This window comes from Zootoca vivipara, chromosome 3, assembly GCF_965207765.1.
Source record: "Zootoca vivipara chromosome 3, rZooViv2.hap1.1, whole genome shotgun sequence".
NCBI classification, from domain to species: Eukaryota; Metazoa; Chordata; class Lepidosauria; order Squamata; family Lacertidae; genus Zootoca; species Zootoca vivipara.
In genome coordinates, this window is record NC_142586.1 from 24,400,511 (window position 1) to 24,412,431 (window position 11,921).

The 11,921-nt window shown below is 42.3% G+C and overlaps 1 protein-coding gene and 1 non-coding gene across 2 annotated transcripts; both read left to right on the plus strand.

Annotated features, from left to right (window-relative positions):
* Positions 1-1,473: 1,473 nt before the first annotated feature.
* RPS7 (ribosomal protein S7) lies at positions 1,474-6,285 on the plus strand. Its single transcript, XM_060272469.2, has 6 exons — positions 1,474-1,555; positions 2,050-2,121; positions 3,960-4,103; positions 4,553-4,617; positions 5,140-5,290; positions 6,157-6,285. Exons 1-6 carry the CDS (start codon positions 1,481-1,483, stop codon positions 6,232-6,234), a joined length of 585 nt encoding a protein of 194 aa, XP_060128452.1. The 5' UTR covers positions 1,474-1,480; the 3' UTR covers positions 6,235-6,285.
* LOC118083284 (small nucleolar RNA SNORA73 family) lies at positions 2,366-2,590 on the plus strand. The gene has a single exon (XR_004692360.2). It is a non-coding gene; the product is annotated as a small nucleolar RNA SNORA73 family (small nucleolar RNA).
* Positions 6,286-11,921: the final 5,636 nt, after the last annotated feature.

Here is an 11,921-nt window from a genome sequence, read left to right on the forward strand (position 1 = left end):
GATATTGCTCCTGGGCGATGGAAGCCCTCGCGCCTGGCCTAAGTATCCAGAGATGCGTCCGATTCGCCGCCCCTTAATGCCCGATGGCTTCCTGGGACGGCGAAGGAGACGCATTTCGGGGATAGGGCAGGGGACGGTGGAAGGGAGGGGGAAAGGACCCCCAATTATCTTTATCTTGGTTGCTGGTGTTTCTACGGGTCTTCCATGCGCGCCTGGCTTTCGCAGAGTGTTGCACCGAGCACACTGCCTGGGACACTCTATGAAGTCTTATCAGTAGCTTTAACCACTAGGAAGGACTGCCTTCCGTGCTTTAGCTTTCCCGGGGGAGGGGCGCGGAGGCCGGTTCTACCTCCCTTTCGCTCCCCCACCCCCGCAACCTCCAAGGGTAGCACATGGTCCGTAAGCTCCCAGTATGCCCTGCTCGAATAAGAGAGGGATGCAAAACAGGAAGCTTCTGCCCCACAGTTATCATATCTCCCCAATACTGTAGGGGAGGGAAACACTTGCTGGGTCTGTGTGTGTGGATCTGTGGAAGTTGTTCTGACGTGGGCCTGCATCAATCCTATTTAAGATGAGGAGCCTGTGTCGTCCTAGGTGTTAATGGACTATGGCTCCCAGCATTGGCCATGAGTCTGGAAGGTGCTGGGCTGCAGGTTCCCAAAACCTGTTTCAGATTGTAGCTCTGCCTTGCCACTTAGCAATTCCGGATAGCACCAGGAAGGACTTTCTGACTGTAAGAGCTGTTTGACAATGGAACAGACTCTCAGAAGGACTCCCCTTCCTTGGAGGCTTTCTAGGAGATGATGGATGGTCATCTGTCATGGATGCTTTAGTTAAGTTTCCCACATTGCAGGGGGTTGGACTAGAGGACCCACCGGGTCCCTTCCAACTCTCCAGTTCTATGGTTCTATGATTGTGGCCCTTTGATAAAGCTTTAATAAGATGCTTAAGACGGGGGTTCTCATGTGCTTCTCTAGAGTCTCTTTGTAAGGATTCTGTGGTAGCTGGAAAATGCATGTTGGTGCTCGCCTTCTGTGTGTGGACTGTTCTGCATTGTATTAACCTTGCATTTTATTTGAGTGCTTCATATCTTAGTTATTTAGGAAAAAAAGGCCTTGTAAGATACACTACTGTTAATGTGGGGGCTGCAGTTCAGAGATTATGTCCTCCCCACAGACCTCCAATAAGATCCTGGCTAAACTTAAACAAGAGTGTTATTACACTCATAGTAAATACTTTTAACCACTACACTCCTCTTTGTGGTACTTCTGCTAAGGGTGCATACGACGTTTTTTAATGTGTACTAAGACCAAATCTATCACTGCTTTTTCCTTAAGTAATATGACTGAGCCAGCCTTTAGAATTGGCTTCTTCCACCATCAAGGCTTTCCCTAATTAGATGTCATTGTGATAGGTGGAAATCATTCTTTAAAACAGTACATTGAGATACTGATTGTTTCCTTTGAAATGCAGAAAGGCCATGTTCAGTTCCAGCGCAAAGATTGTGAAGCCCAATGGCGAAAAGCCGGATGAATTTGAGTCTGGCATCTCCCAGGTAAGTGCTCCTTTCAGCTGGTAATATAGGCTGTATTGCTTACAGAACATGTGAGAGTTGGAATCTTGAGGCTCCAATGTGATGTCATAGTCCTATATTTTAGTATAGATGCTGTGCTAATTAACATTCAGCGAAATGGATACACTCAATCAAACTTTCGTAGCGGAAAAGCAGAGTTGTGATCCACACAAGGAAGAGGTGTGGGAGCAGCTACAGCCTGAGTATCTTTGTAAGCTGTTTGCAAACTCCTCTACGGTTGACCAATGTTTATGGGAACATTTGAACTATATGTATTTGAAATATAACTAAGGTAGTTTCTGCAGATCCTGCTAGATCAACTTGTTGAATATGACTGACGGAAGTCAAAGAAACATAGGTACCCAGTGATTTCCCCCCTTAAAACATTTTTTTACAGCCAAGAACAACTACAGCTATTTTAGAATTGGTTTGTTGAAGATATTTGTCAACTTTTCTTTTAACTTTCCTCCCTCAAGGCTCTCCTGGAGTTGGAGATGAATTCTGACTTAAAGGCTCAGCTGAGAGAATTGAACATCACAGCAGCAAAGGTAGCTTTAAAATGGCTTTCTCAAAGGTGCAGGCTCATTTTATAGGATGCTTGGGGTATATAAGCTACCATGATGGTGTTTCCTGCTTGGCAGGGGGTTGGACTGGATGGCCCTTGTGGTCTCTTCCAACTCTGATTCTGTGTTGGTATTTAAAGTGATAATTGCAGTGTGTGTTAAGTTCTACAGTGTTTTTCCGCCTGGACATGTCTTTAGCAGACAGATGTGTAACTTGTTCTCTCAGAGTACAACATGGGCATCCATTGAGGTGGCTCTCGCATGGCTCTGCCCAGGTGGCGTATGGGAGCTTAGCTCCGTAAGGTGCAATGATGTATAGTCCCATTCCACAATGTTGGACATGAAGCTTTTCCCTCCCCAGACCGAAAAGGCTGGTGTGGGAGACGTCCTGTATATTCCTATAACTTCCCAGCTTTAACAGTTGCTGTGAAGACAAACCATGCAGGACACAAGTGATAAAACTAATTGGATGTGTTCAGGATGAGCTGCATTTCATTCATTCATTTCATGGAAACTAGGAATGTTGTTATGTGCACTGTAGTAGTTGTGTTTGCAGAAATTAGGGAAGCTGTGCTGCTCACAGAAAACAGGTATGCAAAATCAACACACCACTCAAAAGTTAGGAATTTAAAAATACCTTACAGAGGCCTGGTCATCTGCAGTATAAGCTATTACCAGCTTTCTCTCATTCAGATGAGGAATCTGAAATAATGGCTATTTCATGAAGTCATGGCCAGGCCCTCATGAGTTTGGTGAGCTGTGTTGTTTTTCCATCCATTGGATATATCACATTACACGGTTACTTTTCCTTTGTTAATGTATACTAAAAATGCACACAATCATCAGTTATGTTCCAGTTTTGAGAATCACTGGAGATTATACCTGTATCTGGAACTGAACAATTACGGTATCTTTTTCTTAAACAGGTAAATTCCATCCTATACCTGCTTACAGTACTTGTATAAAAGTAAAGATGTGTAGGGTTGTGGTAAAGATTGCCTTAAAGGATTCTGGAATAGGCTAGACCGGGTTTGATACTTACGTATCCTGTGGCTTCCTCTGAATTATCTAGTACTTGCTACTATTGGCGGCTAATAGGCCAATTGGATGTTGCTCTAACTTTTTGGGGGGAGTTTGGAGTTTGTTGGACAAGCACTTAAAACACTTGGAGGTTTTCAGGTGTGCTTTTCTAGTGTTTATATATATATATATATTGTGTGTATGTATATATATATATATATATATATATATATATATATATATATATATGATATTAATACATTTAATATGGAACTTGATAAATGTGGTGCTTTTCCTCCATGAAACTTAGTAGTGCTTGTTTCTATTGGTCAGGCCTTATGTCTACGGCAAAAGGGTGATACTCCGAAGTGCTTCTTAGGTTGTTTCCTTGAGAGCCAAAGAGTTCTTCCAAAAAATAAAGATTTCATTATTGATCCTTTTATTTTTAAATTTATTTTATATACCATCTTTCTCTTCTAAGGATCTCAAGGTGTGGTTTACATGGTTTTCCTCCCCATTTCATCCTCACACCCACCTTTGGTAGTTTAGCCAAGAGGGGACACATTGCAGTGGTAGAGCCCCATGCATTGCATGCAGAAACTCCCAAGGTTCAGTCTGTGGTACCTCCAGCTGAATGACCAAGCTGCAAGCACCTCTGCTAGTTAAGAGCAGATCATAACTGAGTTAGATAGACCAATGGTCTAAAGAAGATCCGTGTTTCATGACTGGAAGTAATCCTGCAAATGCTGGATGATGTTTAAAAACTTAAAACCATGTTAATTCCCAGTTCTGTTCTTGCTTAGGAAATTGAAGTGGGTGGCGGTAGGAAAGCAATCATCATATTTGTGCCAGTCCCTCAGCTGAAATCTTTTCAGAAGATTCAAGTGCGGCTAGTTCGTGAGTTGGAGAAAAAATTCAGTGGAAAGCATGTGGTGTTTATTGCTCAGGTAGGTGGCAGCTTGTCATAACTTTCTACAAAATGCTGGGTTGGGGGGGAGTGTTAATGGAGGTAGAACAATTATTTGTCTGTGAAAGGTGTGCTAAATTGAATCGGAACACTGCAGCCTTGTACATACTTGGAGACACGTCTTGAACTGGCTCCTACTTCCAGCTGTGTATATGCAGCATAGCATCACACAGGAACTAGATCACAAGAGTCATAGTAGTATGTTTTTAGAATTGCCCTCCATGAATTTGTTCCTATCAGTGTTGGAGACAGTATTCCTCTGAATACCAGTGGATGGGGAGAGCACTATTGTGTTCAAGTCCTGCTTGTGAGCTTCTCATGGCTATCTGGTTGGCTCTAATACTCTCTGTCTTAAATCTGGTTTGTTAATTCCATTCCTAAACATGAAAGAAATGTGCTGATATATGTCATGCTATTGTCTTTTAACAGAGAAGAATTTTGCCGAAGCCAACAAGAAAAAGCCGCACAAAAAACAAGCAAAAGCGTCCCAGGAGGTAATCTCAAATTTATATTATTTGAGTAACTAATCATGCACTAATCCATTCCCTTCCGTTTGGCATGGGTGCCTATTTTAAAGCTTGAAGACTCAAAGGAGAAGACCATTTTAATCTGACATTGCGGGTCTCTGATCCTTGCCAGGCATTAATCATGAGTAGACCCATAGCTCAGTGGTAGATGACATGTTTTGTGTGTAAAAATTCCCAGCTTACTGGGTGGGCTAGTGGTTAGCCTCAGTATAAGGCAGCTCCATATTTATTTTATACCTAAAACTTAAATGCTGCTAGATTTTGTTCACTACCTTATTACTGGCATTTCATAAGGTTTAGTCACTAGATCTGTCTGCTGTACCCCTGGGATTGGGCGAGGGTAGAAGAATTCATCCTGTGGATGTTTACATGCTACCTGCTGTGTTAGCATCCAGTCTTTCTGCTTCTCTAATGATTCTCTGTGGTGTAGATGAAGGGGAGGTTGGCATTAGTAAAAGCATTTTAATTGTACACAATATTTCTGTTTAGCCGCACACTTACTGCGGTCCACGATGCCATTCTTGAAGATCTGGTTTTTCCGAGTGAAATTGTGGGCAAGAGAATCCGCGTAAAACTGGACGGCAGCCGGCTCATAAAGGTCCACTTAGACAAAGCGCAACAGAACAATGTTGAACACAAGGTAAGAAAGGGCATCTCTGTGGCGCAGTGGGTCAGGGTGTCTCCCTGCTAACCAGAAGGTTGGTGGGTTCGAGCCCACCCAGGGATGGCTTGTGGGCAGGATTCCTGCATTGCAGGGGTTTGGATCCAAGCACTCCATGAAGCAAGCAGAGTTGAAACTGGCAAAGATTACTGCTATTCCGGTTGCTGTGATTAGTCTGTGCTCAAGCTGTTTGACAGCCCATCCCCTTGGGGTGCTCGAAAGAGCCAGGTTTTCCACCAGCAGTATCTACAAACAAGAAGTATAAAAACTTGGGGAAATGTGCAGCTTTCCTTGGGTGTTCAGCGCTGTCCTTGCTGTCTCCTTGCTGACTCTGTAGTACACTCCAGTACCACATGAGAATTTGCAGTTTTAACAGCCAGCATGCTGGCACATCTGTACTACCTGAGTGTTGGTGTGTGCAGCTGGCATCACAAGATGGAGCCATTTACGATGAATGATGGAACTCAAATGGCAGAGTGATACTGGTCCACTTAATTATCAACACAGGCATTGTTCAGATTTTCTCATAATTTTGTCTGAAGTTTAAAATGCTGTGCTTCTATACAAGTGGAGTGACACAGTTCCATTTCGCAGTACAGTATGGAAGAGGGACTTCACTTCCAGAATTCCATGTGGCAATGCCATGCCTTTTGTCTGGCTTCGTGGGCTCCGTTGGGAGGAAGAATGGGATAGAAATTCAAAGAATAAACATTTTCTAAGAAGTAAAGCCATGTACAGCACCGTTTTGAAACTCGCTGTGTATATTGGTACAAGAACTATTGTGTTGTAGAAAACGATAGTTTTCTCTTTACCACTTTTGTGACTTCTGTTCCTTCCCTTTGCAGGTAGAAACATTTTCTGGTGTCTACAAGAAACTCACAGGCAAAGATGTTGTGTTTGAGTTTCCAGAATTTCAGCTGTAAAGTACAACAAATGATTGAATAAAACAGTTCAATTGTTCATATATCAAAAAAGTAATGTGTTTTTATTAAAACATTTGGAGAGAAAGAAAGAAAAAACATTTGGAGAGAATGGGAGTCTCTGCTAGGGTTTGGTGGTAGAAGGTTTAATGTCCCGCACAACAATCTTACTACTGCCCAAGGTAGGTAACTGAAAAAGAGTTCTGGCATAATCTTTAAGACCCTTGATCCCTGGCTTTTCTGATAGAAAAAGGAACCAGGACAGTTTCTGATCCAGTGTTTCTGTATGAGATGACATTGAGCATGTGTTGATCTGTAGACCTTAGACCTGCCTAACAGTATTTCTGATATGCAGCAGGATGCCAATGTAGTTTTAAATGTTTAGTGGTTTTTAGTCATTTTGGCATTTTAACAGTAAGCAAATTGTTCAGCAGCACTAACAAGATTTCTGCTTTGGTGGCTTGGGTAAAAGGAGAACTCTGGGTACCTAGGGTGGAGTTGAGCTGTCCTACCTACACTGTATCACATTGTTATTGATAAACTTTGATACTGACCTAAGCCTGTTTTGCTACACAAACTTCGCAGAAGAATGTTGACCTGTGAGCCATTTTTACAGTTCAAAATGGGAAATAGCTTTAGGTTTTAACTATTGAACTGATGCTGTAATGAATTTGAGGCTGCAATCCTGTACCCACATACCTGGTAATATGCCCCATTGAACTCAATGAGACTTGAAATAGACACGTTTAAGATGATCCATGAATGTAGTTCCTGTAGGGGGAATGTCTCTTTATAGTAATGAAAATTGCCTTTTAAAAGTGAAGCTTATAGCCTATTGCGTATACAGTATTCTACATCCCATAAATGTGTCAAAACAATAGAACATTAGATCTCATCTATGGCTAGATGTACTTAATTCTGAAGTAATTCTAGTAGAATGTGATATATCAACATTCTGTTCGGCACGCTTTCGTAAATAGTGGCTGTTGTCCAAAGGCTCATCCAAAAATTTGCGCACACCAATGAGGTTTTTTCGCTTTCTATTTTAACATTGGACCACTGTATTGTATCACAAACTACTTTTGAAAGGCAGCTTAAAATCAAAAGCAAGTTGCTGTGTGTGGGGAAATGAATTACTATTTGAAAAGGACAAGAACAAGCCCATCCTAGCACATAGAATTAGCAGGCGATGATCCAAAGAATGTCCTGTGGGTTTAGTGTCTTCAAAATTTTGGTGAATATCAGCAGTCTCTTAAGTCTTTAGACTCCCACATAATAAACTGGATTGTGAATTATCTCAACGTCATCACCATTCACTGACATGCTTAGTAAGACAGAAATACTTCGGACACTAAGATTTATGGTGGATTGTCAATATGGAGGATTTGCATCTCTCTAAAATTTCCAGGCACCCTTTTCTGTATATAGGATCTTTCTAAACTCTCAACTCTAGCTACCCTACCACACTTTTCTCAGGCCTTAAACATTCTTATATTGGACATGGATTTAGATAGGTTACAGCAAAACCTACCATAGAGCTATCCAAAACTGGCCAATCTACTCCCCTTGTGATGCTTCTGCTATATTCTTTCCAGGAATGTTCTATTAAGAATGTGAGAGGACTTTGAACTTCAACTTGGGTTCTGCTAATCATTATAATAGGGTTAGCTGGCCATGTTTTCTCCTGCTCTCTGCACTGGGTGATCAAAGAATTTCAGATCCTGGGTATCTGAATTGGAGAAGGAAAGATGCATGCAACATGAACTTGTCATCTTTCCCAGAATCACTGCCAAAAGAAACTCTTCCAACCCAGCTGGCTGGTGTTTTTTTAGACTTCTTCAGTGGGAACCGTCGAGAAGAGGGCAACCAAAATGGTCAAAGGCCTGGAAACGATGCCTTATGAGGAACGGCTTAGGGAGCTGGGTATGTTTAGCCTGGAGAAGAGAAGGTTAAGGGGTGATATGATAACCATGTTCAAATATATAAAAGGATGTCATATAGAGGAGGGAGAAAGGTTGTTTTCTGCTGCTCCAGAGAAGCGGACACGGAGCAACGGATTCAAACTACAAGAAAGAAAATTCCACCTAAACATTAGGAAGAACTTCCTGACAGTAAGAGCTGTTCGGCAGTGGAATTTGCTGCCAAGGAGTGTGGTGGAGTCTCCTTCTTTGGAGGTCTTTAAGCAGAGGCTTGACAGCCATCTGTCAGGAATGCTTTGATGGTGTTTCCTGCTTGGCAGGGGGTTGGACTGGATGGCCCTTGTGGTCTCTTCCAACTCTATGATTCTATGATTCTATGAGATACCACATCTTTGAATAAAAAACATGTTGCAAAATAATATGTCATGGGCAGTCTCAATCTGTAAAACTGATTGTTTTGTGACATCTCTGTTATTAAATGGGGTAAAGGGTTATCTTCCTACTTGGATGGTTGTAGTATTACCTGCCTTGAATATTCATAGTCTTAAAATCCGCCGTGAAGGTTCATGGTGGCGCTGTGTGTGGGAAGTCAGTTATCTGCCCAAGTTTTTAATGTGTCTACTGGGAACGCTGCTGTTCTGCAGAACCCTAGAGTCCATTACATAGCTGTGCCTTGACCTTACCCTTTTTAAAATAAAATCTTTAGGCACAAAATCAAGAATCTGCAGGAAAGCAATTGGATTCTTGGCACATGGTGGTTTGAGCAACTTTATAATGACATCCCGTGCCTCGTATCTGGAAAATTCTGCATTTCAGAATTATCAGTCGGTGCTGTTTGAATAGTGTACATTATGAACAGGGGTTGAAATGCACAGGATTGTCAAAGCTTTACTTCATGATAGGTTCAAGTGATTGGTGGAAGAATTGTGTGTAACCTCCAGCTACCTCTTGTTCTTACATTAACAGTTAATACGCCCTACTGAAGATATTTTTCTTTGAAGGTGGTTGTGTTCTGAACCTGTAACAATTTTATTTCAACCTGTAAGGCTTTAAATAGAGGTATCAACTCTACCTCACCTTTGGGCGGTTAATAATAATGGTTGTTAATAATAAAAGTTGTTTTTTTTTATCCCTCTCTTGAGGGATAAAACTAGTCCACTTGGAATGAGACACTCCTTCAAAAAAAATGTGTGATACTTGACTGTACTTATACTTGTGAGTAGACTCACTAATTTTACTTGGTTGAGTATCACCCAGATATTCTCAAGTTTCTTAAACTTATCCAAAGTATATCAGTTTTAAATATATAATATGCATTACTTTGAAAACGTCAACCTGTTTATTTGGTTCCCTCTACATTTTTTAAAAAAATATTTTTTGTCTCACTACTATTACACTGTTTATGGGCAGAGAGATCAATGCACTGGTGATTTGTATGTAACAGTCTTCAAAGGTGGGGGGTGGGGGGAATGAAATAACCCTGTCACATTCTGTACATCAAACAGATTTCTTGGTTGGTTGTGAGTCTCTTCTGATTCTTTAGGAACTACTTATATGAATAAAGGGAAATAGTTGCTTTTCAGCTTGGCTCAGAGAGTTCCTGTGTATTTGAAACTAATTGCTAGAAAATACAGTAGTTCCCCAGCGAATGCTTCCACTATTTTGATGCATATGGTTAACAAGTATTCACACTATTTGACTCCTAATTGAGGGCCCCAGACTTTCAACCACCGACAGTAAGGGTTTTTACTTGCTTCCAGAAGCTGTTTCTATTTATTGAAGTATCTGAAGAAGTGTGCATGCACACGAAAGCTCATACCAAAATAAAAACTTAGTTGGTCTTTAAGGTGCTACTGAAGGAATTTTTTTTCTATTTATTGTAACATCCTTTTTATAATGCAACCTTTTTATAATTCAACCAATCTGCATGAATCCACATGGGCAGATGAATTATCTTTCTTGGGCCAACAAGCAATGAATCCGATTCAAAGATTTCCTGAAGGGTAGTGAGAAATAGAAGAGTACTGAGGTGTCTGCTCCTCTTCCATTTCACTGGCTGCTATATCTTGGCTGTTCTGCACTGGCCCCAAACAAGACAGATGGAGACTTAAGCCCCTTTGGGGGGGTACCCCAAAACCAAAGGCACCTCAGTTTTATCTTAGCAGTTGAAAGCCTTCCAGAATATCATTACTATTAATCCATCTACTCTGAGACATGAACTACTGGACACCTTGTTCATCAAGAGAACATGTATAATAAGACCTTTTTCTTATGCAAGTCTCCTATGATCAATGAATACTACTCAGGAGAGTCTCCAAACAGCAGCTGCTGACAGGACAGTAGCTCCTGCTGATAATAGCCTGCTATAATTTGGCTGTGCTTATGGTGGAATATGAGCTGCTATAATCAGTTGCCTCTGGGAGTTTCTTGGTGCATAAGGGAGGCATTTCCCCCTACTGTGCTCTTTCAAGATAAGGAGAAATGGGAATGGGTGGGGCATCATTTTAATGGCCCAGTGGGGTTTTTAATAATAGTGTAGTAGGGTCAAATAGTAGTTTTCCACAAATATTTGGTGTCTTTATTTTTAGATGGCTGCAGCAAGAGCCTAGGCTCCAGTCCAGAGATCCAAGAGCAGTTAGTGCTAGGGATACAGTGGAACCTCGGTTTATGAACACCTTTTAAAACGTTTTCTCCCCGCAGTTGCCATTATAGTAGTACACCCTCAGAGTATACAAAGGGATCTATTCTAGCTTGTGAAGACCTGGAGTCTTCAGCATCGCTTATTGGTTTTTAATACCATGCAAACTGCACTGTGGGGAACACACCTTTATTATAGTATAGAACAGGGTTTCCCAAACTTTGGGTCTCCAGCTGTTTTTGGACTGCAGTTCCCATCATCCCTGACCACTAATCCTGCTAGCTAGGGGTGATGGGAGTTGTAGTCCAAAAAGAGCTGGAGACCCAAAGTTTGGGGAAACCCTGGTATAGAGGGAAGGTGAGCTTGTGCTGGATTTTATGGGAACTCTTAGGTACAGTTTTCTTGTGAAGGCGGGAAGCATGTAAGAAGAGGCTGCTGGAACTTGCCAGTGGCCTATCTAGTCCAGCATCCGGTTCTCGCAGCAGCCAACCAGATACCTGTGGGAAACCTGCAAGTAGGACCCAAGCAGAAGAACCCTCACCCTGAGATTTCTAGCAACTGGTATTCAGAAGCATTAAAAGGTAAAGGGGCCCCTGACCATCAGGTCCAGTCGTGTCCGACTCTGGGGTTGCGGCGCTCATCTCGCTCTATAGGCCGAGGGAGCCGGCGTTTGTCTGCAGACAGCTTCCGGGTCATGTGGCCAGCATGACAAAGCTGCTTCTGGCGAACCAGAGCAGCGCACAGAAACGCCGTTTACCTTCCCGCCGGAGCGGTCCCTATTTATCTACTTGCACTTTGATGTGCTTTCGAACTGCTAGGTGGGCAGGAGCTGGGACCAAGCAACGGGAGCTCACCCCGTTGCAGGGATTCGAACCGCCGACCTTCTGATCAGCAAGCCCTAGGCTCAGTGGTTTAACCCACAGCGCCACCTGGGTCCCTATTCAGAAGCATTACTGCCTTCCAACTGTGGAGGCAGAGCAAAACCATCATGGTTAGTAGTCACTTGATAGCCTTATCGTCAGGAATTGGTCTAGTCCCCTTAAGGCCGTTTTGAGTTGGTGGCCGCCGCTGCCTCCTGTGGGAGTGAGTTTCACAATTTTGACTCTGCTGCATGAAAAAGCACTTCCTTTTAA